General features: G+C 35.6%; 1 protein-coding gene and 2 pseudogenes across 2 annotated transcripts in view; all 3 read right to left on the reverse strand.

Annotated features, from left to right (window-relative positions):
• The window catches only part of ADGB (androglobin), a 160,094-nt gene that overhangs the window by 8,060 nt on the left and 125,683 nt on the right, over positions 1-26,351 (reverse strand). Inside the window, exons 28-33 of one of the 2 annotated variants that reach the window (XM_072718981.1) lie at positions 21,894-22,093; positions 20,224-20,335; positions 11,612-11,781; positions 5,525-5,701; positions 4,683-4,785; positions 1,832-2,041 (exon numbers count right to left, since the gene is read on the reverse strand). In XM_072718981.1, the coding sequence (XP_072575082.1) occupies positions 1,832-2,041; positions 4,683-4,785; positions 5,525-5,701; positions 11,612-11,781; positions 20,224-20,335; positions 21,894-22,093 (972 nt within the window). The remainder of the gene's footprint in view (positions 1-1,831; positions 2,042-4,682; positions 4,786-5,524; positions 5,702-11,611; positions 11,782-20,223; positions 20,336-21,893; positions 22,094-26,351) is intronic. The other variant, XM_072718990.1, reaches the window with a different exon arrangement.
• Positions 7,890-9,261, reverse strand: LOC112919375 (calcium-independent phospholipase A2-gamma pseudogene; annotated as a pseudogene).
• Positions 9,324-9,938, reverse strand: LOC140593715 (calcium-independent phospholipase A2-gamma-like; annotated as a pseudogene).

Consider the following 26,351-nt stretch of genomic DNA (forward strand, 5'->3'; position numbering starts at 1 on the left):
AATCCTGATTACATCCCATTTTTACAACTTAAAAGTTTATCTTGTTAGTATATAAATAAACAGTTCTACTTCTGAATGTAATTATATTTTCATTTCGCAGGTCTTTAACCAAGTGTGGGGGAAAGTTTGCATTCCATTAGAGATCACAATATATGGATTCCAAAGAACTAGGGTTTGAATCCTGCTTTACTCTGCACTGTTTCAGCCTCCCTCCCTCACATGATGCATCTATGTCACTTCAATTTTGAAGCAGAAATAGTAGTATATGCTTTGGCTAGTTCATAGAGGCTCCAGTGAGATAATATATGCAAAGCCACTCTACATAATAAATATTAATATAGAGTGATAGATGCTATTCTAATTAAGTTTTAGTGTCACGTCATTTATGTCATTATTTATTAAATGAGTGCTTACTTTCAAAATATTGGATCAAAAAATAGAATCTCTTGTTACTATAAGTAAAAGCTCTTTGAATTTCTGAATTTTCTTCTGCCCTGTGGAAATCCTTCAAGGACCTGTTTTAACCACAAACAGCTTTTAATTTAAAAATTCTCAGACTGGTTTAGCAATTTTGAGAAGAGAACCATTGTTATTGTTTCTAATGATGCAGCCTTCCAAAATATCTTTCTTTCCTGCCTGGGTTCTGAACAAGTAGAGAAATAAAGAGTAAGATTTTTGCCACTGATATAGGTATAATTGGAGAATGCAGTTCTATGTGAGAGGCAAACGGGCCATGGTCACAAAACTTAACAGCTGGATAGCTGACCCCTGCTGCCCTGTCACTACCATAGGTAGTGCTTCTAACTCAGGGATGAGCAAGGGACTCAGGATCCCCTATGGGCAGCCCAGTTTATTGTTTCAACCATATAGGGCATTTAATCCCTTAGCAACAGAGAATCCAGGAACTGCTTAGGAGAAATCCTTCCTCATAGAGTCCAGGATGAAAAGATATTTCTCTGTAAAACCTTCTTTTTTTTTTTTTTTTTTTTATGATAGTCACACACACAGAGAGAGAGAGAGAGAGAGGCAGAGGCACAGGCAGAGGGAGAAGCAGGCTCCATGCACCGGGAGCCCGACGTGGGATTCGATCCCGGGTCTCCAGGATCGCGCCCCGGGCCAAAGGCAGGCGCCAAACCGCTGCGCCACCCAGGGATCCCTCTGTAAAACCTTCTATTAAGGATTTAGGTTCATTTTAGCAAACAAATACGAATCCCCATTATACAGAAATGAACCAAATCAGCATGCATTGTGCACCATTGAAAACTCTCCTCCAAAATTGTAGAATCCAAATATTATAGATTTGTTATAAAAAGGTAAAAGGAAAATATATCATGTAGCATATTGTAGATAAAATAGAAAGGATCTGTGTTTGGTGACAAGGGCATGTGCGGTCACTGCAATTTTATTTTTAGTATTTTTTTTAAAGATTTTATTTATTTATTCATGAGAGACACACAGAGAGAGGCAGAGACACAGGCAGAGGGAGAAGCAGACTCCCCATGGGGAGCCTGATGTGGGACTCGATCCCAGGACCCCAGGATTCAGGCCCTGAGCTCAACCGCTGAGCCACCCAGGCGTCCCATATTTTTTAGTATTTGTAGACACAGAAAAATGTACAAAAATACACCTGCTACATTTTTGGGGGGTCCACGTCTATCTTTAAGGTAATGAGGTCCTTGAGCAAATGATCAACTCTGATAAGCAAAATGAAACCCTATGATTCCAAAATACATATTTTTCTGTTTTATAACCCTAGTCATCACGTTAGTGTCTTTTCCAGAATTTTTACTTCCAAGTACATATTTGTCTAACAAATGAGAATAATACTTACTGATATTTTCTTTTCGTGTACTCTGTTCCTCCTTCCCTGCTGGGGACGTTCCTCCACTTTCACTGCTCACCAATTTTGATAGATCCTTCAAGCCCTTGCTCATTTGACATTTCTTCCACAGCATACTCCCCGATAGTATGACATCTTTGCTCTCAGAGCCAATGGAACCCTTTGTGTCTGACTCTTTTATGGCATTCGGAGATATTTCAACTACAACATGACATGTGCATTACTAAAGAAAATTTGCACTCTATAAAAATCATATGCAAAAAAGTAACAGGGCTTGTGGGAGCCAGTTGTGTGCAGACTTGAAAGCTTTGCCACCTCTAACCAGAGTACTAGCAAAAACAATCATTAGTAGCCTCTGAAAACACCATGGATGGTCCAGACAACTAGCATGTCTGGAAGTGCCTCAGGATATGAAAACATGACATAAAAATGGACGCTTTAGCAGGGGCGGGGGGGGCATTGTCAATGAAATGGGATCTCTAAACCACTGGGGCCATTGCTAGGGTGAGCCCTGGAGGAAGCACAACTAACTGGCTTTGGGGGAAACGTATGTGAGTAGGATTCTCCTCTCTGGAGGAGCCCTGTGTCCAAGCACCTGTCTCAAATTATCTTAAAATAGAGCTGACAAGAGCTCTTGCTTGTGAAGTTGCAAAGCTGGAAAGTTTTTCCTTAATGCTTTAATTCTACTCCCGTGTTCTAGATCTTTAATGCCTAGGAAAAAGCTGTGTAAAACCTACCACAACTTCCACATTATGCAGACATCCCCCCCCCCCATTTATCATGTGCAGAAAATTTAATTAATATTATATTCTGCTTTGAATAAAAGGTGATAATTTTTGAAAGCATGGAGAAATGTTGAAATAAATATATTATTAAAATTGATAAACCTCTAGAGCAAAAAGGATCAAATAAAAAAGCAATTAAAATAAAATTTATTCCAGGGGTGCCTAAGTGGCTCAGAAGGTTAAGTGTCTGCCTTCCTTTGGCTCAGATCATGGTCCCAAGCCCTGCATCAGGCTCCCTGCTCAGTGCGGAGTCTGCTTCACCCTCTGCTACTGGCTTATGCTCTTTCTCACTATCTTTGTCTCTCTCTCTCTCAAATAAACAAATAAAATCTTTAAAAAATATCTTAAAAATAAAATTTATTCCAGGAAGTTTAACTTAGATAAAATAAACAAATTTCTTATAAAATGTACCTTACTAATCCTGACCCAAGTAGAAGTAGACCAGCTAAATAGTGAGGGATAGAAAGTATACAGTGTACGAGTCCAAACATGAAGCTCAAGAACAGACAAAATGAAAATGTGGTAATAGAGGTCAGACTAGTAATTACCTTGAGGGAAAGCATGGCTGAGGGAAGGGAATGAGGAAGACTGGGGATGTTTAAGTGTTTATATCTTTATCTGAATGGTGGTCCCTGAGTGTATACAAATGTAAAAATTTATCAAGCTATACAATGAATATTTGCACATTTACTGCTTAGATGTTTTAGGACAAAGTCACCCTCCTTTGAGCCTTGTTCTCCACGAGGCCTTGTCCTTGGCTTGTGAATCCCAGTTTTAGCAAAGAATCCTGCTGGACTAATTTATCAGGAACTCACGAACCCAGCTCCTCTCTTCCCCTACCCTGGATATCTAACCAAGTTTTTCTAAGTTTCCACCCCACTCTGCCTAGTCACTATAAAGCGCCATTTGTCCCTGCTGTATTCAAAGCTGAATTCAATCTCTCTCTCCTACTACAATGGTCTTGACTCCTATTGCAATAATCTTGAATAGTCTTCCTTGCCATTTTTAACAAGTTATCTAGTGCAACATTTTTCTTATGCATATAACTCAATATAACATTTAAAAATAATAAAATCTAATAAAATAAATTTAAAAATAATAATCTGATAGAATCATAATAAAACCTATTCACCTTTGTATTATTAATATGGTAACAGACTTTAACAGTTAGAAAAGTGAGTACTTTAGGAGTTAGAAATATTTCAAATCCCAACTTTATGACTTTTTAGATGTGTGACTTAGGAAGAGTATGGTGACTCTCTGAGCACTGGTCTCTCTATATGTAAAATAGGAATAGCACTGTCAACCTCTCGTTGCTGTAGGTTAAAAAAGAGAAAACAAACAAGAGTGTTGTGAAAAGTACCCATCCCAGGAAAACAAAATCAGGGTGATATTTGTTGTTTATACTCTTTATATGAAAACTTAAGGGACATTATCTTTATAACAATCATTGAATTACATTCTTGAAGATGTCAATGTGGAAAAGCATGACTAGGGATGTGAATGCCTTCAGCTTCCCTGGGCATCCCAATGAGTGGATAGACAGGAGCATCAAAAGGCGCTCTGGGGTAACAGAGAGCCATCTGCAAGCTGGCTCTTGTGAACTTAGCAATTTACAGAGCAAATTACTCTGGGCCTGTGTCCTTATTGGTAAGTTGGAAATCCTATTATAGATCAGTGGATTCATGAGAGTGTTCAATGAAATAATTAGTATTTTTGGTCCTAGGCTGACAGCAATCACTCAGTAAAAGCAGTTAGCTTGATCTTATTGCTATTATTTATAGTTATTATTACTAGAAAGGTGCCTGACTGACACTAGTAGGCCTGCCTTTAAGGTCACACACTGCCACCTTTGAACCAGGCTGCATTCATATTTCTGGTTTCATCTTTTCTTAAATGGAGAAAACCCTGCCTCCTTGTGGAAAAAGCAAACATCTGCTTGGTAAAAAGCAAACATCTCAGAATCTGTTTTCCTATCCTGTAGAATATGCTCTATCTTTCAAAAGGTACAAGGCATAGCTCCATGCTCAGAGGCAGCTGGGGCAGGGTTCACTGACCTTCCTCCACTGCTTTAGTTTGGCTCTCACTCACAGGCACACTGTCAGCATCTGGTATTTTCTTAATGAACTGGCTGAGGTAATGCAGGCGAGCCTGGGAAGCCTAAAGAACAAATGCTATCAATGAACAACAGTCCAGGCAACAACACTTAAAGAATGCATGAAAGAAGCAGGAGAATGTGAATAAGTATGGCAGTTTGAATGAGGCCAGCTCTGATTATCAAAGAAACTCAAATTCTGAGCCATCCATCATTCTGACAGTTGTTTTTGAGAACTAATGAAGAAGCAGTCCTAAAACGAATACACTAGGCATGCAGGCTTAGATCCAGTTGCTCCTGAGCCTTTTTCATCTGGCTTACTAACCCTGAGTTGGAACATGAAACACAGATGAGCAATAATGGTTCCCTGTAGCAATGATTCTTATGTGAAATCGAGTAGGATGGGAGACACGAAGTATGTTATTCTACATGCTTTCTATCCATTCAAGGCTGTCCAAAGTACATGAAAGCACATATTAAATATTTTTATGATTTCTGACTTGGGAATGTGAGAACAGACATGGATTTGCCCACACCACATGAAAGAATGAGGGAATCTGTAGTTTGGGCCCATAAGGGGCACTGTTATGTACTTCGCTTCTGCGAGTCATCTGGTATTGGTCATCTGCACAACATTTTGCAATGTATTCAAATGTGGTCTTAACATTTAGTGAGTGAGTGTCTAACAAAATTCCAGGTACCATTCCTAAAGGAAAGACTAGGCACTTTTACCAACATGGCCCTTCCTTCAGACCAATGCCTAGGAATGGAAAGTTAAAGAACAACTTTTCAAACTCGAGTGACCTTGATAGCTCTTCCTGGCTCGGTTGTCTCCCAGGCCTGTTTCATGGCTCGGATTTCATCTGCTCGTTCTGTATCTTTTTTCACTTCGAAAAATTCTGCTTCATTGTGTTCAGTGACCAACCTCAAAATCCAGTATGGTTTATTTGGGTCCTCTTGTTGAGGGTGAACAGTGGATACCTGATAAATAAAATAAAAATCTTTGGGTCAGGTGTTTTCTCCTCCATTCAGAAGGCTCTGGATTTTAGCCCATGACCCATAATCTAACTATTAATTTTTTACCCAGGAGAAATGAACACACATGTTCACAAAAATATTGGACAAAAAATTCATTATAGCCTTACTCATAAAAGCCAAAAAAGGAAACAATATAAACGTTTCTCAATTGATGAATAGATAAATTATCATCTGGCCATATCACTGAATGCTACTTACATTAAAAAGTAATAAACTATTGAGGTTAACCACAATGCAGATGAATCTTACAGGTAGACATCATACTGAGATCAAGAAGCTGAGCAGAGAAGAATACATCTTTTATGATTCATTTGTATGAAATTCCAGAACAGGCAAAACTGCTGCCTGCAGATGTGTGTGAAAATGTCAGAATCCAGTGCAAAGAGGCTTGAGGGAATCTCCAAGCTTATGGAAATGGTCTACACTTTATACCTTGATAGAGATGTGGGTTACAGGGTGAATGCCCTTGTCACAATTCATTGAATTGTATAATTAAGATTACTGCATTTCACTGCATGCAAATTTTACCTAACAACTGTCAACAAAGAAAAAAAGAAAATTCTCAATTGCATTTAGGAGTATACAGCATCACTTTAAAAAATGAGGGGAGGAATAGTTGATCATGTCCATAATGGATATATACACATTATGAAAGTTAACATTTGAAATCTCACAGGATTATTTTCACAAACCATAGGCTGGAAGCAGATTGACATAGGGCTTGAAATATGTAGATAAGTGAGGCTCATTGGTGACAATCTGATAGGGAGAGAGGCTGAATCTAACGTGGTTACTAGCACTTTACATACGCGATTGAGACAATGTCAATTATCCATGTTAAAAAATGTAGATGGCGAAGCAGGGATCCGTAGGGCCACTGAATAAAGTTCTTGTGGGAGATCTTTTTCCCTTCTACAATATTCCCCTAATGCTCAGATGAGAACTTAAATCTCACAATTGAAAGCTCTTTTATTTCTCCCTTTTACAACACAGTACAAAAGATTTTATTATCTTTTATGCTGAATGATAAATGAGTCTATCAGAAACTTCTCTAGGATCAGGAAAGGGACTATGATAAAGGACTATGGGGTTAGGGGAACATGTAAGAGTTTATGAATTTGTAAACATGTAAGAGTTTGTTTTAAACCTCAATAATTTATTTTGTGGATGATAATAATATTTTCTTAGTGAATCCAAATAATTTATTTCATAAAACTGAATGATAAACTGGAGCTACATCTAGAGAAGTTAACGCGCAGCATTATTTTGACATTTAAAGGAAAGAAAGTGGTTGATTGAAATCACTTCACCTATGTTTTTTAACCAAACAATGTTAAAAAATAATTTAATTTCAGGGACACCTGGGTGGCTCAGTGGTCGGGTGTCTGCCTTTGGCTCAGGTCGTGGCCCCAGGGTCCTGGGATCGAGTCCCACATCAGGTTCCCTTCAGGGAGCCTGCCTCTCCTTCTGCCTGTGTCTCTGCCTCTCTCTAGAAAGAGACTTCTATCTCTCATGACTACATACATTTAAAAAATAATTTTAAAAAAAGATTTTTAAAAAATAACCTGCTTTTAAATAGAAAATTGAGTCTGGTCCTTTCAAAAGTAATAATCCCTTGATAAAGAAATTTTTCTTTCTTTTTCCATATCTATTTAGCTATTACAATAAAGGGCAGCATTTGGATTATAAAATGTAGCCAGTGAAAACATAAGTAACATAAATTTAAGAAGAAATTAGCTTTTCTGCATGAAATAAAATCGATGATCAAGTAAATTCAACATGATTATGGTGATTAAAGTGAAAATGCAAAGTATAATATGTTTTCAGTTTCTTGTTTGGCATATATGTTAATACATCTTCAAATATGAAACAATATAACATCAATGCCTACTAATCAACTGGCACAATATTAAGATTCCTAAAGCTTAGTTATTATTATCTTAAAAACCTAATTTTCATGTGAATTCTGTAATTCTCATGTGAATTCTTGGTTACAGAATGCATTGTGTGCTGTGCAAACTGATCCAAGTACCATCTTTTCTCGGATTCCTCAGAATTCATGAGTATTTCAAAGTTAACTCAGGTCGAATTCCACAACTCCTTATTAAATGATGGATCTTCTGAACATTCATCACAATTTGAAAAAGAATGGAGGGCCACCATACATGTCAGGTTTTGTTTTTTTTTTTTTTCCCAATCACTACTTTTCTGTAGAATTGCTTGTTCTTGACTTAATATTTTTACAAGCTTTTTAATTTTTCTTCATTTCTTTTTACATGCCTTAATGCCCCCAGCTGCAGCTTTTCATTTCGATTTTCATCTAGAGAGAGGTATGTTATCACACATTATAGCGCTGACTCTAAAATATGTTTCAGGAAGCAATAAATCATCAAGTACTATATGGACTGCTGTATTTATAGCACTATTTGTATCATTAGACAGTTTGGTTTTCAAGCTTGTGTATATCAGTGTCTCTCACATGTCTCTTATAATGTCCAATGCCCAGATACTATATATACTATAGTGTAGTATACTATGCACTCTAATGGGACATCTGGCCAAAGATGTTTATGCTCATGCAGCACAAACACTTAGGAGCTATTCAGAAGGTGACTTGTCAGTCACGTTGATGAAGATCACTTCCCAAATGCATGCTCTACAAAGTATCCTGGAGTAGCAGATGAGGCTCATATGGCCTGCCACATTTTATACTGACAGCTTCCCAAATAGTAAGAGTTGATTCCAGGGAAATGACCATAGTTTCTGAATAGAAAAGCTTTTGGCATTTCCCCTTGTTTATCATGGTACTTATTGCTGTTCCCTCAGGACTGTGGATTCCTTGCTTGTTCAATCATTGGTGCATGTCCCATTCTATCCTTGAGAGTATTTCCCCACGTTTGACTCCTTTTAGGAGTCAAAAATGCATGGCTCCAACTCGGTTTGACTGCTTTAACAATGACGTTTGTGAAAACACATGTGATACTAATTTTTGATAAAGTTCCTCACATTCATCTAGGTCCCAACAAAATAACTTCAATAGGAAAGCTCATATGACAGCTGTGCATACACCTCAAATGCAGTCGAAGAGCTGAAGAACTGGCTTCTAAGCAAGCTTAACTCATTTTGGAAGTATCTGAAGAGCAACCACACAACCCCCTTGCTCTTCTGCCATCAATTGTGAGAATTTGGATAGCTCCTCCTTTCATTGTTTTCATGTAGCCAATTAAGGCCTGAAGAGCACCATTCTTGTAATAGTTGTAATAAATATAGACCAATTCTTTCCATGGAAGCCACTTCTTTTACCTCAAGAAATTACAGTAGATGAAGAGTCAGTTCTTTGATCCTATTAACATAGATCTTTGGGTCCGTTGTTCTATGTTTGAACTAGAGCCCGGGTTCTGTCATTAATACCCTTATAATCTTTTCTTTCTGAAGAGACAAATCCTTTTTTTTTCTCTGCTTTTTTGTCTTTTTGTCTTTGCCATAGCCCACACAGCTTTCATCCCCTGTTTTTGTTCTCCTGACCCAATCAGACTTTGATTTGGGGATAGGCCAACCAGTGTAACTAGGTATCGAGTTTGCACACCTCCAATGGGATAAGAAAGCGAGCAGTACTTTGCTTAGTAGAAACTGGAAGAATCTCAGCTGTCCAGTAGGGCTTGCAGGCTTGTCCACAGCATATAAAGAAAATAATAAGCATAGCTTCTTGTCAGTCAGGATGCCGGGACCTGGAGAACTGGATTTTTCTTCTTCAGTGTTTTTATATTCAGTTTCTGATTTATCCTAGCAATGTTTATTTTCCTTTTTATAAGGCATGTTTCCCCTGACATTTGAAGTATGAATTAATATGATTTGATAGAAGCTGCAATGACTCTTCAAATTCCGTGGTTATACTGTGTAATTAAAGGCTTCACTCACTTCCCCCTATCTTCATCTTCATTCATACCATGGCTTTTCTTTTCTGGAAAACTATTTTCTGCTGCATTGAACACTATACTTTTTGGAGATTTAATGGTTTAATGGTTTTCTGTTTTAACCAGCCACTAACTGACCCTTTTTAAAATATCCTAGAACTTGGCTTAACTTGAGCTAAATGTGAAATCATTTCATTCTGATTGTCAAAAACAGACTTTGAAACAAAGTTCAAATAGTTCAAAGTTCTTTTTAAAATAGGACACATGGAGGCATCTGGGTGGCTAAGTCAGTTAAGTGTCAGACTCTTGGCTTCAGTTCAGGTCATGATCTCAGGGTCCTTAAGAATCTGCTTCACTTTAATCCATTTATATCTTATTTTGCCTGGATGAAAAGCTCTTTGTGGACTGATGTGACTTATCCTGCAATAATGTTTGAGTGAGCACAAAAAAAAAAAAAAAAAGCAGCTGCTTCTCTGCTTCCCACCAGACTTCTTGCATCCAAGAAGATTTCTTGGATGCAGCTTGCAACTGTTCCTGCAGCACTGGTAACTTTCCTCTTCCCAGCACTGACATTGACGAGAGCTGGCCTCCATCAGCTGAGTCCCAACACAAAGGAAGAGCAGCAGCCAAGGGGCCACCCCTCATCAGTTCCATTCCACCCCCAGCAAGAAGTCAGGTTAAGCTTTACTTCCCAATGTTTCCAAGGGTAGAATCCAACTAACAAATTAAATCCTGGCAATGCAACTGTACAGGATTTTCCACTACTGAAGGGAAGGACAGCTGATCATTATCTTTTCTCCCAATTTGTTAATTTGCCTTTATCGTCCTTTACTAGTGATACCAACACCCTATTCAGTTGATTCACCTACAAACCCAAGAGATATCCTTTGTTTCTTCTTGTTCCTTCTCACCCACTTGGCATTAAGAACTATGTACACTGTTCATCTCGTTGATAGTTCTTTTTTGTCTTCTTCCTCCTTTCTTACCTGTACCTGGTACACTTTGCCGGCTTTTGTCTGGATTACCGCAGTAGTTTCTTGAATGATTTTCCACATCCCTAGTCTTTTTCCGTTTAAATGTATACCTTTAAAAGCCACCAAGGTATCTGAAATGTAAATCTGATCACATCAATTTATTTTTTAACCCCTCTTCTTCCATCCCACCCCCAGCCAGGCTTAGCCTAGACAGTGATCACAAGTGTTGGGAAGATTTTATCCTCATGGGTAATTTGAGATCAGTGTTTTTAAATAATCTGAATTTGAGTATGTTTAGGACTGTGCTTACACTCCTTAACTTTGCCCCCACAACTTCTTCCTTATCCCTAATCATTGTAATTACCTAACTGGTCCTGAAGGAATTTGGAATCATGACTTCTGGGCTGTAGATATAGAGTCCTAGCCTCCTAATGAGGCTTAAAGTCCTCCTCCTTCTGACCCTTACCTCTCCAGCCCCATATTTCATACTTTAATGCTAAACAAACAAACAAAACAAAACAAAACAAAAAACCACATAGAGTGTGTTAATTTTCACCTTAGAATGTCTTTGCTCTTTGAATCAGGTCAGGATTTGGCTCCTCTAGGAGAGAGAAGCTAGAATAAGTACCTCTTCTTCCTACCACTTCACACGCAGCATCTCATATTAAAACTCTGTTTGCCATCAGTCTCCTCCATTAGACTGCAAGCTTTTTGAAGGTAAGGACTGTATAATATTAATATTAAAGGCCAAAGCCAAAATTCAGTGTCTTATAGACACAGTGTCTTAAAATTTTGATTAATAGATTTTTGATTCTAAACTTGGGAAAGCAGCTGGCAGAAAGTATCCAAGGAACATCCTTAAATTTATCTAGATGGTTGCTAGAATCAAGGAGATGGACATTTTCAATTTTGTCCACAGGAAAGATAGACAAGTAGGAACCCCATGAATGTACATTTACACCCACCGGAGGCTCAAAGCGAGGTGCTTGCTTTTCTTTGGCTGTCTTGTCTTTCTCCGAAGATTTATCTTTGCCTTTTCTTGTTTTGGAAGTTCCTGAAGATTTTTGCCCCTCACTAATAGTATGGGAATCCGGGCTTCCTAAGGTGACTAACTCCTCGTGTTTCTCTCCATGAGCTAGAGAGACATAAAAATGGAAACCAGTGAATCGTAAGAATAGAATCATGTCACACAGGAAAAGGGGAGTAGGTCAGGAAAAAAGTTGTTAATTTAAGAGTTTTGGATTTCTTTTCCTTTTTTAAAAAATTGTATAAATATCTGTGTGATTCTCTTTTACAAAACAGAGATAATTCACATACGGCACACCACTGAAATTATAAATCAGTAGGTTTTGATATTTGTAAGCCTATTCAAAAATTATCACTATCTAATTCGTTTCCAGTATGGATCCTTTCAGTAAATTTTCTTGCCTAATTTCCTTGGCCAGGATCTCCACTACAATAATAAATTTATTTATCTCTGCTATAATATGTATTATTCTCTTCCCTCTGCTTGCTCAAAGGAGGATATGAAGGGTTTTTACCTTATGTTCTATTACCTGTTTCTAACAACTACATATCCAAGTGGCAAAGGAACAAATGATATTTGTTGAATCCCTACTATGTTTCTTATTTTTATCATTCTCAAAGCCCCAACAGGGCATATTCAACAATTTGCTTATGTTGGGAGTTGAGCGATCATTCAAACATGAGTTCAAAGAACATGTAAGCCCCTTCCAAAAATGGAATCTGTAAGTCATCCCACTAGCAAAGTAAAATAGTAATTGTCAGGAATCCAGTTCTTATCAATGACTTAGTGTCAGTTATTAGTGATTTTCAAATTAGGGTATATCATCCTCATGACTGCAGAGGGACCGTAAGTACCACAGTTCTCTAAGAGGGTGACTTGTCTTACTGCCAGCAATCCCAGTTGCTGAGAAATGTTGCACTAGGGAAAATTCTTTGGTCATATAACCAAGTGACTTGGGGTGAATCTTGGATCAACTATTCAATAGGTTTACTTTGGCAGATTTATTACAGTCTTTTGATTTTGTTTTCTTTTCTGTATAATGGAGAAGTTAGTACCATGCCCACGGGGCTTAAAATAAACTACATAGGGAATTTAAAATAGGACTGGACCTAGTATCATACACACCGGGTTTTTAAGATATTAAAACTCAGCTGAAATTAAACCTCAAACTGCCCCATTAAGTATTTCTGGGGTTCTTTTTTTCTTACTAACCGTAGGTCTTAGAGTTTCAGTCATATATTTAGATGTATTTGACTCCCTTCAAATTGACATATTCTAATATTCAAGTTTACATATGTGAACATATTGTATGGTGTCAGGTATACAGCAGATGCACACCACTGTCTTCCTTTACATTATTAATATAGAATAAAATAATTTCCTATTCTTTAATAGCATACAATATAGTAACTTTCTCACAAACTGCAAGTCCTTTAAAAGCCGTAATATCATTATATACTTCATTTTGATCCCTAACTTCACCTAGTATAATTCTGAATTCATTATATGTATTCATATCAGATTGTTAATAAGTAAAACTTTATAGGGAAACTGTATGTGTTTAGAGCATATTTATCAATAAGGTATAAGAATAAATACCCTACTAATTCAAAACCTATGAAAAATGTGACCTCACGTTGTATATTCATGTAATTAGTAGAGTTCTAGAGTAAATGACCATTGAAATAAACTAATATACTCCTTGCAGAGAAGAAATGCTTGGGCAGTAACTGTTGATGAAATGAACTTGAAAATACCTTTAGCATTACAACTTTAGTTTTCCTCTTACTTTATCTTACATTTATTCAGAATACAGTAGACATAAATCTTCAGTAGGTAATAAAAATTACAGAAACATATTTTTTATGATTAAAATTCAGTGCTTAGATTTATGGATCCAGGAACTTAAAAAAGTGGCTGGAATTTGAACATTAACATAATTTCTAAACTAGAATACTTGCTCGGGATTAAGTACACATTTACCAAGTGTGATTGTACTTGGTACATGTAAACAGGAAAATCTTTTTTTTTTTAAGATTTTATTTATTTATTCATGAGAGACAAACAGAGAGAGAGAGAGAGAGAGGCAGAGACACAGGCAGAGGGAGAAGCAGGCTTCATGCGGGGAGCCTGATGTGGGACTCCATCTCTGGACTCCAGGATTACGCCCCAGGGCGAAGGCAGCACTAAACCACTGAGCCACCCAGGGAACCCCGTAAACAGGAAAATCTTTAGATGATAGATGATAAATAGATAGATGGATAGCTAGCTAGCTAATCTGATTATGTTTGGTTTCTTCAAAGACTTTGAAATGGAAACATCATGCATATATTGTGCCTAAGGAAGAACAATATACTGTTAATTAGAGTTAAGAAAATAATATTATAGTCCTGCTAATAAAATTGGGTGGGACTTAAAAACCAAAGTCTTTTGAGAACGATAAAGTTTATATGTGTCTTTGCAAATAGACTAGAATTTGAAAGGAGCAGGCCAGTAACATAAAAATGTAACATATTGGCAAAAGGACTTTCAAATAACAACACAACTAATTATTTATGAAGGTAGATGATATCACAAAGTGTTACCTGCTCCAGATCCTCTAATTTGTACTTCCTTAAGAGAAAGTCACCTGTCGCAGCAAGCAATTTCTACTAAAACTTATGTATTGAAATATACTAAAGGTGGCACTGTTGTCTCATGTTAACCAGAAGACAAGCTTCCTAAAAATTTATAACAGAAATATTCTAAGTTGAACATAGGTATATTTCAGGCCATATTTTTTATCATGGGTTATAAAGCTATGAATTTTTGGAAAAGATTATATATCTTATTTCTCATAGAATTTGAATGTTGAATTTAAAGCAATAAACGTGGCAATATTTCCATTGAATTTAGGATGCACATGAAATTTTAAATTAGAACACCAATATACTAATGAAAAAAGCCACTTGATCAATTTCTTCTTGATCTAAAGCACTTACAATTGAAAAAGTAAGCTAAAAATTGAAAAGATTAGTAAGAATTTTTCTAAAATACATCATACCCTTAAAAATTGAAGTTGGTAGGTCTTGAGCTATAAAATACAACTGGCACATAGAAGTTGACATATCGATATGTTTTCATTTAAACAAACTGGCTGCCTACAAATCCACATTTATAAACATGATACAGATTATTCTGAATTCAAAAGCTTCTTAACTTTCATAAGATTGACCAACATATGCTTTCAAATAGAAAAAAATTTCCTAGTTCATTTGAAATACAATTCAATTCTGAATTTATTTACTGGCTGCTTTCAGAAGCAAATGTATGATACAAGGCAACATGTAATTTAATTTTAGCAGCTGTTCATTCACACATAAAATTGTCAAATGCGATGTCAAAAAAGAAGATGCAATTATTCCAAAAAACTCTTTTCTAGTTGGGTACATAATAATGAGAATACCATTTCTTTGAGGGTGACTAGATTCTAGGAACTTTACACGTATTATCTTGAAACTTCACAACAAAGATAGGAGTTATTACTCTAATGTCTCAGGTGATAAATAACCCAGTTTCAGATAACCTAAGGCACTCTAGGTGCTATGCTGTATTTCTCCATTTATTAGTAATTCCTTTTCTCTTCCTTCTTTTTTTTATTTTTTTATTGAGGCATAATTGATGTATATAATATTGTATTAGTTTCAGGTAGACAATGTAACGATTCGATATTTGTGCATATTGCAAAAACGATCACCACCATAAGTCTAATAAATATTAATTTTAAAATAGCTTAATTTATATTACTAATTTTGTGTCATTACCCAACTGGATACTTTACATTATACTATTTGATGAATTATACTACTGTGTTTATTTCAGATACTAATTTTTTAACTTCCTCTAGAGTTTGACATCTATTAATATATATTAAATGTATGAATACGATAGTTTGTCATATTGGTCTGTTTATTGGAACTCCATCCATGTTGGACAACTTGAAGTTGAGAAACCTAAAAGATATTCAGGAAAAACCTAAAAGATCTTCAGGAAAAACATGAGAAGACCCTTTACGCACACTTGTATGTTTAATAAAGAAATACAGATAGTTCCCTAAATAAAGATGTTTATTGAGGACACAATAAAGATCTGGATTGGTACTATCATATATTATTTTTTCCATCCCAAAACCCTTGTTAGATAATCAACTCCCATTCAAAATCCTAGCTATGCCTGTAATTAGCTGTGTGACCATGGGCATATTCCTTAAACAGAGTGTTCCTGCCTCAGTGTTCCCATATGCAAAATGATAACAGTTACAGCATCTACCTCATAGATTGATGTGAGGATTCACTGGGTCAATACACATAAAGCCTTCACAAACCCTCTGATGTAAATGTTAGCAGGTACAACCCCTACCACCATTAGTACTATGTCAATACTACTAGTTAGAAAGTCTCTAAAGGACAAAATGGTATAGTGGAAAGGTTGTGGGCTTTGGAATAAGTCAAACTTAGGTGAAAATCTTTGCTGCTTCCATCTGTGTAAATGTAGGCAAGTTACTTACAGCATCCAAATTTCACTTTCTCATGTGTAAAATCAGGATGGTCATTAACTACTTCTCAGATTTTTTTCATGAGAATTGAGGATCATATATGAAAAGTACACAGCACAGTAAGAGGCACATAATGAAACTAAAAAGATCATAATTGTAATAACCAAACTTCTAGATCTCTCCAGTGTTTTCTTTTTGCTTATAAAATAACAATTACATTCTTTTTGGTTTGATTTGCTTTGATTAAAATAGTAAAAGCTTCTGATTTACACATTTAAAATTTTATCTTTAGGGGATCCCTGGGTGGCACAGCGGTTTGGCGCCTGCCTTTGGCCCAGGGCGCGATCCTGGAGACCCGGGATCGAATCCCACATCAGGCTCCCAGTGCATGGAGCCTGCTTCTCCCTCTGCCTGTGTCTCTGCCTCTCTCTCTCTCTCTCACTGTGTGCCTATCATAAATAAATAAAAATTTAAAAAAATAAAATAAAATAAAATTTTATCTTTAGATACTAAAAAATATAAATGAGACATAACCACTTTAACGTATTAGTATGTATTCTTCATTTTCTTTTCTTTGTATACCCACTTTTGCTCTCTGACACACTCACATAATTTTGAAGAGTAGTGACATTTTAGGCTCACTAATGTCTAACAGCAGATGAAATCCTTATGTTAACAATAAAGAATTTCTGTGAACTTAGCACAAAAAAACATTTTTGAATCTTTCTTCCCCATCATTCCTGACCGAGGTCAAGAAGGAGAATGGCCTTGAATAGTGATTCATGCGCTTAGGGCTTTCCTGGTTGCTCTGTTCCTCATATTCCTCTGACAGACATTAGCCTCTCTCCAGCCCTGAAGGTCTAAAACAGTCTCCTGTATATCTTCTGAGACATGATCTTCTTCTCGCCATTGTCATCTCCAAAGCAATGGTTCACTTCCCCTGCTTGGTATTCTTCAGGACTTCATCATACAAACTATTTCATACCCCTTCCCCCATCTCCACTTTATTATTTTTTTGAAGTTTCTTTTTTCAAGATTTTATTTATTTATTTGAGAGAGAAAGCACATGTAGGAGCAGGGTTGGGGGTGGAGGGAAAGGGAGAAGTTGTGACACGGGACTCCATCCCAGGACCCTGAGATCATGAAATGAGTTGAAGGCAGACACTTAACTTACTGAGCCACCGAGGCAACCCTTAGCTCCACTTTAAAGTGTCATTTCTTCTCTTTCTAAATATCCCCCAGTTGACATAAATTTACATAATTCACACAATTTATGTATATTGGGAACAAATTTCTTTTTTTTTTTAAGAAGTACTTTTTTTTTTTTAATTTGTATTTATTTATAATAGTCACAGAGAGAGAGAGAGAGGCAGAGACACAGGCAGAGGGAGAAGTGGGCTCCATGCACCAGGAGCCCGACGTGGGATTCGATCCCGGGTCTCCAGGATCGCGCCCTGGGCCAAAGTCAGGCGCTAAGCCAGTGCGCCACCCAGGGATCCCGGGAACAAATTTCTAATTATTGAAGAAAGTATACACAGAAACTTAAAAACTTGCATTTGACTAGACTTGAGGGTATTTGAAGATACTTTGCACCTTTTTAGACGTTAGAAGTTCACCTTGGAGAGTTGGAAAGAAAGCACCTCATTCACTATTCTAACAGCATTATTCAATGTCCTTGCTACCTTTCCTGAACAGCTTAAATGTTTTCACAATTATCTCCTTTCTCAGTGTGCATTCTTCCATCTTGCTGGAACATTATTCAGAAACAGGTGTTCCCCATGAACTAGATCCTCAACTGAATTTAGAAAGATTGTTTCTGTTGTTTCCTTTTCATGATTTAAACTGGGATTATTTATTCCCTATCATGTGGATTTGAGTTCACACTGATCATTGTTATAAACAACAGTAGCATGACTATTTTGAGCTTGTTGAGACAGGCATAACAGAATATTATAATATAGAAATCAGAAGCATAAAGAGCTACAGACAACTCATGAAAGAGCCCACACAGACAAAAAACAAACAAAAAAACCCTGGGATTTGATTCACTCTCTCTGACCTATTAAAATCACTGGTACCCAGAACTGTAATGTAAAATCTAGTAGTACTATACATTTTCTTTAAAAAACAAAAAACAAAATGCTATCTTTGCTGAACACACATCATACACACATGCTCACACAAAATAGTGCCATTTTTGTATTATTTTGACCTATTTTTATAATCATGAATATTTTATTGGCACATGGATCTTTAGCATTAAATATATAATCTAACTATATTATATATTATCTACATCTTTATAGGAGGGTGAGACAAAATCACCCAGTAATTTGCATCACCCATTATTTCAAGCAGATTTCTATTGATTTATACCAGAAAAATATCTAGATTTTTTTTAGCATAGTATAAACTATGAGACTTTGATTTGTACTCTAGAGAATGTGGAGATAATGACTAATTTAAAGGAGTTTTCAGCTTCCATATGCCATTATTCATATCATCATTGTGTTCTTTTCTGGAAGACAAGAATTTTAGATTGAAGTCTTATCTGCTCTGTATTTAAGATTATTTCAGATATTCTCAATGGCACTGGGCAGTGGGGGTATTATTGCCTCTGGGAGGAGAGGTAGAGGCAGAATGAAGAGATGTTTCAGATAAACTCATATTCTATGAATTTACCTAGGGGATTATGAAAGGGTGTCTGTCTTTGGGATTTTATGTACATCATTAGTAACCTGTGGCACAGCTACTGGTTCAAGAAACAAATTTTGAGCACCAGAATTTGCTCCAGGTTAAGCACAAAACACATATGGATAGCAAAAAGGTGGTAACAAAGTGGCTCTGGTGCCACTACTTTCTCTACATGTGTCCATGCTAAACACCAGGCCGGGATGCCATTAGAACTTAAACACTCTTGCTGTTCCTGGCACAGCAGGTTCATGCATTTGTTCACTAGATATTTACTAACAACTTCTATCTGGTTCTAGAGATGCATAATGAGGCTGAGGCATAGTCCCTTTCCCAGCGAGAGAGGGGCAGTGAGAAGGCAGACAAGTTCAAGATTCCCATAGAGTGCCACGTGTTCTATAGACACACACTCGATATGTGACAAAGGAAATGGGGAGTCTCAGTATCATTTAATTTCATATATTTTCTTCGGCTTTTATGTTGCACCATAGAATCTGTCCCTTCTTACAAAGATTTAATTCAATAATAATAATTTTCTCTTAATTTTGGTGATAAACCTTCATCAAGCCTTTACATGAACAGGTTCATGCATTTAGTATAAGCAAGCAAATGTGTGAACAGGGTTTTTTGACAATCAGTGAATAGGTGCAATAGTAGTAATAAGAGTAGCTTAGATGTATCCTTTCATTCACTTATTCAACAAATATGGAGTGATTACTGTGTGCACAGTCTGCACTATGGATAATGCAAGATTAAACAGGCAAGACTCCACAGAACTCCCTGTCCTCAATGGTATTATGTGCTAGTGAGAACTACTGTGGACTCTTGAACAACCTGGGTTTGACCTGCATGGGTCTACTTTGAGATCTTCTTTTTCTAATGCATCAAATTTCCTACTCAGGAATATTGAGAGTAGTTTATATTTGAAAAAATAAACTGGAATCCTCTCACTTGGAGATTATCCTTCTATTAAATATTTTAAGAACTAATCTTCAAGAATTATACTATCTCAACAACTTACACAAATATAATTTATAACAGAAAAGTCTTCTGTACACTTCTTAGATAATCATCAGGTAATTTTTACTAACTGCACAAAGAAAGTTTAAACAAGGCCCAAACAATCATATATTTTTAGTTCTTATAGCGAAGAAGCAAAGATTTTGAAACATAATCAGTTAACAAAACAGAAAATGCCACTGGATATGAAATGCAAATTGTAAGCAATAATGTTTTAATAATTAAAAATTAATAACATGATTAATTTACTGGTAAATACTTTATATGAAATATAAAGTATGTGACTAACATTTAGGGTGACATACCTTTGCTATCACTTTTCTCCAATTCTTTTAGTGCTTGAACAAATGTCAGCTGACTTTCAGTAAGAGGCCAACTGTTATACAATACCAAACACTGTATGATATATTTGTTGACCTATGAAATAAAATGCAATGTTTAAGCACAAACAAAAAGAATAAACATAGTATATGCCTAATAAACACACAATAAATGCATAATTTTCTGGATCACATAATCATAATTTGATCGAATACTATCACAGTTCTCCAAAATTTTGCAAGATCATTATTGTCTACAAAACTTATCCTCACATCCCCACCAACACCTGCCATTATATAGGCTAATATTTAAATTTTTGCATCTATGTTTAAAAACTTCTTCTTCTTTTTTTGTGAGTTATTCTTTTGCTCTTTTTCTAACTTTTTGCTTCAATAGCTTAGCTTGTTTTTAATCATTTGTGCTTCCTGATGAATGAATTTGAAAGTGAATTCTGAATGCTACTTTAGATGTGGTTACAAATTTTGATTAGTATCCTTTAGTTGTTACTGAGTTCTTTTTATTCATGATTTCTTTTTTTTGATGCTTTCTGTAACTAAAATATTATTCAGCATATTTTATTTTGCTTACACATTTATGGAATTTTAGGCTGTTATTTAATTTCTATATTATTGCACTATGTTCAGAAGACATCAGTATAATATAGTTTGGTTTGTATTGAGGCTTCCTATGTGTGTATGAAAAAGTGTATTCTCTATTAGGTGAAATATTCTATAAAAATATCTAAAGAATCAAGCTTATACTTAAATTTTTCAAACCTAGTGATCATACGTATTTTTTCAGCTTGATCTATTGGTTTCTGAGAGTTGTGTATTAGTCTTCAATATTAACTAACTTTATTTTTCTCTGTAGTTCTAAACAGCTTTTGCTTTTTATTCATTGACTCTGGACAGCTGGGCTATGCTATATGTAAGTTATGGTCATATTTACTTGTTATATTCTTCCTTTTATTTTTACACAATATCCTTCATGAATTCTATGCACTGAGATTAATATATCATCACAGTTCTCTCATTCCAACTTTAAGTTTTCTGTGTCATTTTGTTTAAAAGTGTCGCTTTTAGGGTACTTATCATTGGATCTTATTTTTTAATCTAACACAAGTTTTTTATTCTTTTCATTGATTAATAATTCACTTATTAATTAATTAATGACAATAATTGTACTTATTGTCATTAGTCATATTAGGATTTATTTCTGGCTTTTTATTTTTATTAATTTTTGCTTGTTTTATTTCTGATGGATACATTTTTTTTCTCTGTTACTTGAAATTACATGAATTGTCCCTATACATATATATTTTTATATTTTTTTTTTTAACTTAGGGTATATGCAAATTAGTTTTTATTAATATGTTATCTTTTTCATAATTATAGAGCCTTATAACTCATGTATGATATTTACATCTACATTATACGGCTAGTGTACACATTATACTTGCCATATATTTTAACATCTTGGCAAAGAGAAACTGTTAAATGATGTTCAATCCCTTGATTCCGATATACACTGGTGGCATTGCAGATAGAAAGTATCATATACATTGACAAATTTTAGGAAAAGAATCATTGTTATTTTTGTTAAATTTTTAGGAGTAATACCATTCATTAAAGTATTCTCTTAAACACAAATATACCTGCTGTGGAGTGCTAACAGTTTCTTCTATGATGGGCACATTGATAATTTCCTCGTCCAAAAGAGGCTGACCAGGGTCTACTATTATACTTGCAGGTCTACCCTTATAGGATTTCTGACTTCCCTGGGTAGATTTCTTCTTAATGTACAATTCTTGCTCTTTCTTGGATGCAGCATGCATTAAAAGAATTTGCTTGCTAGCTGAATAGGAAAAATATTACACTTCAGTTAAATTGTGTGAATTGCATAGTTATGATCAACTGTGTTATTTAGGTGTATCCTTTCATAAGACATTCAAAGGAACAGGTCAATTTGTTTGATTTTAATGAGATAAAAAGCAATATTCCTGGCTTCTGGGAGATATTCTGGTCTTAAAGAAATTTACTATAATAGCATGTCATTTGCAGAGAGCAATGCATATTCTGAGCAACCACTGACTGCTGAAAGAATATATAAAAATTCAATAATTTTTCATTCATTTTGTGTCATTTGAATGACACTAAACTAATACCATATACCCTAGCTTCTTCAGTGTTTAATACACTATGTATGTGTGTGTTATTACACTTATGTAAAACTTCCATTTTATTTTTAATTTTTATATTCATTCTTTTATAACTAAAAGATAATAAAAGTACCATTTGGAGGGATAAAAAGAGAAATGTGCTGAATGTCATTAATTGATTAACATATATTGAGATAACATAAGGAAATGACACAGAGAAACTCCAGTTCTTGGCAGGACAAAATAATGGGCATTGAATTTACTCAAAACCATGAAAAAAATAAAATTAGACAAAATTTATGAGTAACTGTTTTCAGTCATTAAATAATATACAACTCAGAGCTGTAATCCTTGAAAGAAATAAAACATACAAAAAGATCTCTCCACTTCTGTAGATTTCTGCCTGTGAGCACCTCCTCGACTGTGGCACAGAGAAGTAGAGTCCAAACAGTGCACAACAATGTTGTCAGGCTCAGGAAGCAAGATTGTAATTTGAGGCTCCTGAGGCCACTAAAATTTGTGAGGCAAGGTACAAGAGGGGAGGTATCTGAGCCACAAAGGAGCCCAGAAATAAGCATAGAGCTTATAAATAAAATAAAGACGTGGGTCTTTAACTTAATTGTAAACTTCATTTATACAAATATCTAATGGTGCCTGGCAGACAACACCTAGGAGATAATGAACTTAATGGAGATTCTGAAGTTTGCACAGTGTTGAGAGACATTGAAATCCTGCCAAAGTATGGAAAATTGAATACACAGGGCATCAGATGAGACTCAAGAAAGGCTATTCTTTAAGGGTACTACAATGAACCCTAGAGTAATGGAAGCTCTAAACACAATTCAAGAAAACTTAGAACCAAGTCTTGGGAGGATTAAGCTAACCTCTCAATAAACTACTTAAATTTAAAACCTTTTAATGAAGAGAGCATAATCTTAACTCAACAATGTAGCATGTATGATGTGCAGCACACAATCAGTATGATGTGAAGAAGTAAATAACAGGAACATAATTTGAGAAAAAAGTTAATAGATATAATGGTATGGCTGACACAGATGTTGGAGTTAGTACTAAAACAAAACCAACAAAAAAACTTTAGCAAACAAAAACTTTAAAATAGCTATTAGAAACATGTTTAAGGATTTAAGAGAAAAGATCAACATAAGGAAAGAATAAAGGTGAATATCAACAGAAAAATGAAATAGAGAATCAAAACAAAATTCAGGGTTGGACTATACCTGGAATGACACATTCCTAGATGGACTTTAAAAACACATAGTCATGTCAGAAGAAAATATTTGTAAACCTGAAGATAAGTAATCAAAATGATCTAAATAGAAGTGGACAGTGAAAAAAAATGAACAGAGGCTAACTGCCCCCTGGTATTATATTATAGTGAGTGGAATAGTGATCCCTTCAAGAAGATAGGCCTATCCAGAATGTGACCTTATTTGACAGAAGGGTATTTGAGGCTATGATTAAGGTAAAGATCCTGATAAAGAAGATGTGGTATATGTATACAATGGAATATTACTCAGCTATTAAAAACGACAAATTCCCACTATTTGCTTTGACATGGAGGGCCCTGGAGGGTATTATGCTGAGTGAAATAAGTCAATCGGAAAAAGGACAAACATATATGGTCTTATTCATTTGGGGAATATAAAAATTAGTGAAAGGGAATAAAGGGAAAGAGAAAATGAGTGAAAATATCAGTGAGGGTGACAAAACATGAGAGACGCCTAACTCTTGGAAATGAACATGGAGTAATGGAAGGGGAGGTGAGGGGGTTGAGGTGACTGGGTGATGCACAATGAGGAGGGCACTTGGTGGGATGAGCAGTAGGTGTGTTATGCTATATGTTGGCAAATTGACTTCCAATAAAAAAAAGTTTAAAAAAAAAAAAAAAAGGTAAGGATCCTGAGATGAGATCAGCCTGGATTAGCATAGGCCCTAAATCTAATGATGGGTGTGAAAAAGAGATAACACAGAGCCACATAGAAAGAAGAAGGCTATGTGGAGACAGAGGCAGGGATTGCCAAAAGTGTGCAATCACAAGCCAAAAAACGCCAAGAGCCACCAAAAACTGGAAGAGGTAAGGAAGGATTCTCTTGTAGAAACTTTGAGGGCAATGTGGCCTTGACAACACCTTTATTTTGGACTTTGACTTCCAGAACTGTAAGAGAATGAATTTGTGTTGGGTTAAGCCACCCAGGTTGGGTAATTTGTTACAGCAACACTAGGAAATTAATACAGATATCAAGTGATCTAAAGCACATGTATTCTTAGTCCTACATGGCAATGAAAACAAAATATTTAGGTATGAATTTAATAAGTATTGTAAAGTCTGTACATTGTATGTATAAAACAGAGTTGAGAGAGAAATTAAAGACTAAAATAGGTTGAGAGAGATACTATGTTCATGGGACCAGGAAACTCATTTTGTTAAGATGCCAATTCTCCCCAAGTTCAACACAATCCCAATCAAAATCTAAAGCTACAATTTTTAAGAAAATGTGGTGTTGGACTAAGAGTGAATATTGATTGATTGAATATCAATTGATCAAAATAAAGTTCCAAAATAGACCCATGCATACATATTCAATTGAGTTTTGATAAAAATGTCAAGGGAATTCAATGTGTAAAATAATGTCTTTCCAACCTATAGTGCTAGAACAACTGGATGTCCATACAGGAATTAAAAAAACCCTTGATCCTCTACCTTCATTATATACCAACATTTGAAATGAGTCAATAAATTAAACATAGGTGGAAAGATTATTATATAATAAAATATGACACAATATTCATGACCTTGGATTAAGAAAGATTTCTTAGATAAAACACAAACTGCACCAGTAATATTTTCTAAATGATGACTGACTTCATTAAAATTAAAACCTCTTTCATTGCTAAGGAAATGAAAAGATAAGAGATCATATTTTTAAAGTATATATTTGATAAAGATTCATATCCAGAATATATAAAAAAAAGACAACCCATTAAAAATATGGCTGGAGGGCAGCCTGGGTGGCTCAGCAGTTTAGCGCTGCCTTCAGCCCAGAGTCTGATCCTGGAGACCCAGGATGGAGTCCCACGTCGGGCTCCCTGCATGGAGCCTGCCTCTCCCTCTGCCTGTGTCTCTGCCTCTCTCTCTCTCTCTCTCTCTCTCTCTCTCTGTGTGTGTGTGTGTGTCTCATGAATAAATAAAATCTTTAAAAAATATATGGCTGGGGGATCCCTGGGTGGCGCAGCGGTTTAGCGCCTGCATTTCGCCCAGGGCGCGATCCTGGAGACCCGGGATCGAATCCCACATCGGGCTCCTGGTGCATGGAGCCTGCTTCTCCCTCTGCCTATGTCTCTGCCTCTCTCTCTCTCTCTGTGTGACTATCATAAATAAATAAATAAATAAATAAATAAATAAATAAATAAATAAAAAAAAAATATATGGCTGGAATGATTAGATACTTCATTATGGTATATGTATAGTCAAAAAGCACATGTATGGCCAATAGGCTCAACATCATTAGTCAACAAATTTAAACCACGAAGAAATAGCACTACATACCCACCAAAATGATTAAAATAAAAACATTAACAAAAATGTTGGCAAAAATATGGAGAAGCCAGAACTCCTATACTTTGCTGATGGTAGTATATGATATAGTCCTTTTGATCAATTTTTTTGCCAACTTAAAAAACGATAAAATATACATATGTCAAGCCAGGGCACATTAATTCAACTCCTGGGTATTGATTCAAGAAAAATGAAAACAAATCAAAAGTATTTAATTATAATACTTCTACAAAGTACTCCATAATATAAAAAGAAATACAGTGGCAACAACAGGAATGTATCTTAAAAACATTACCCTGAGCTAAAGATACCACTGCCAAAAGAGAACTTATATGGTTTCATGAAGTTCTAAACAGGTAAAATTAGTCTACTCTGAT

This window comes from Vulpes vulpes, chromosome 1 (assembly GCF_048418805.1).
Source record: "Vulpes vulpes isolate BD-2025 chromosome 1, VulVul3, whole genome shotgun sequence".
Classification (NCBI taxonomy): domain Eukaryota; kingdom Metazoa; phylum Chordata; class Mammalia; order Carnivora; family Canidae; genus Vulpes; species Vulpes vulpes.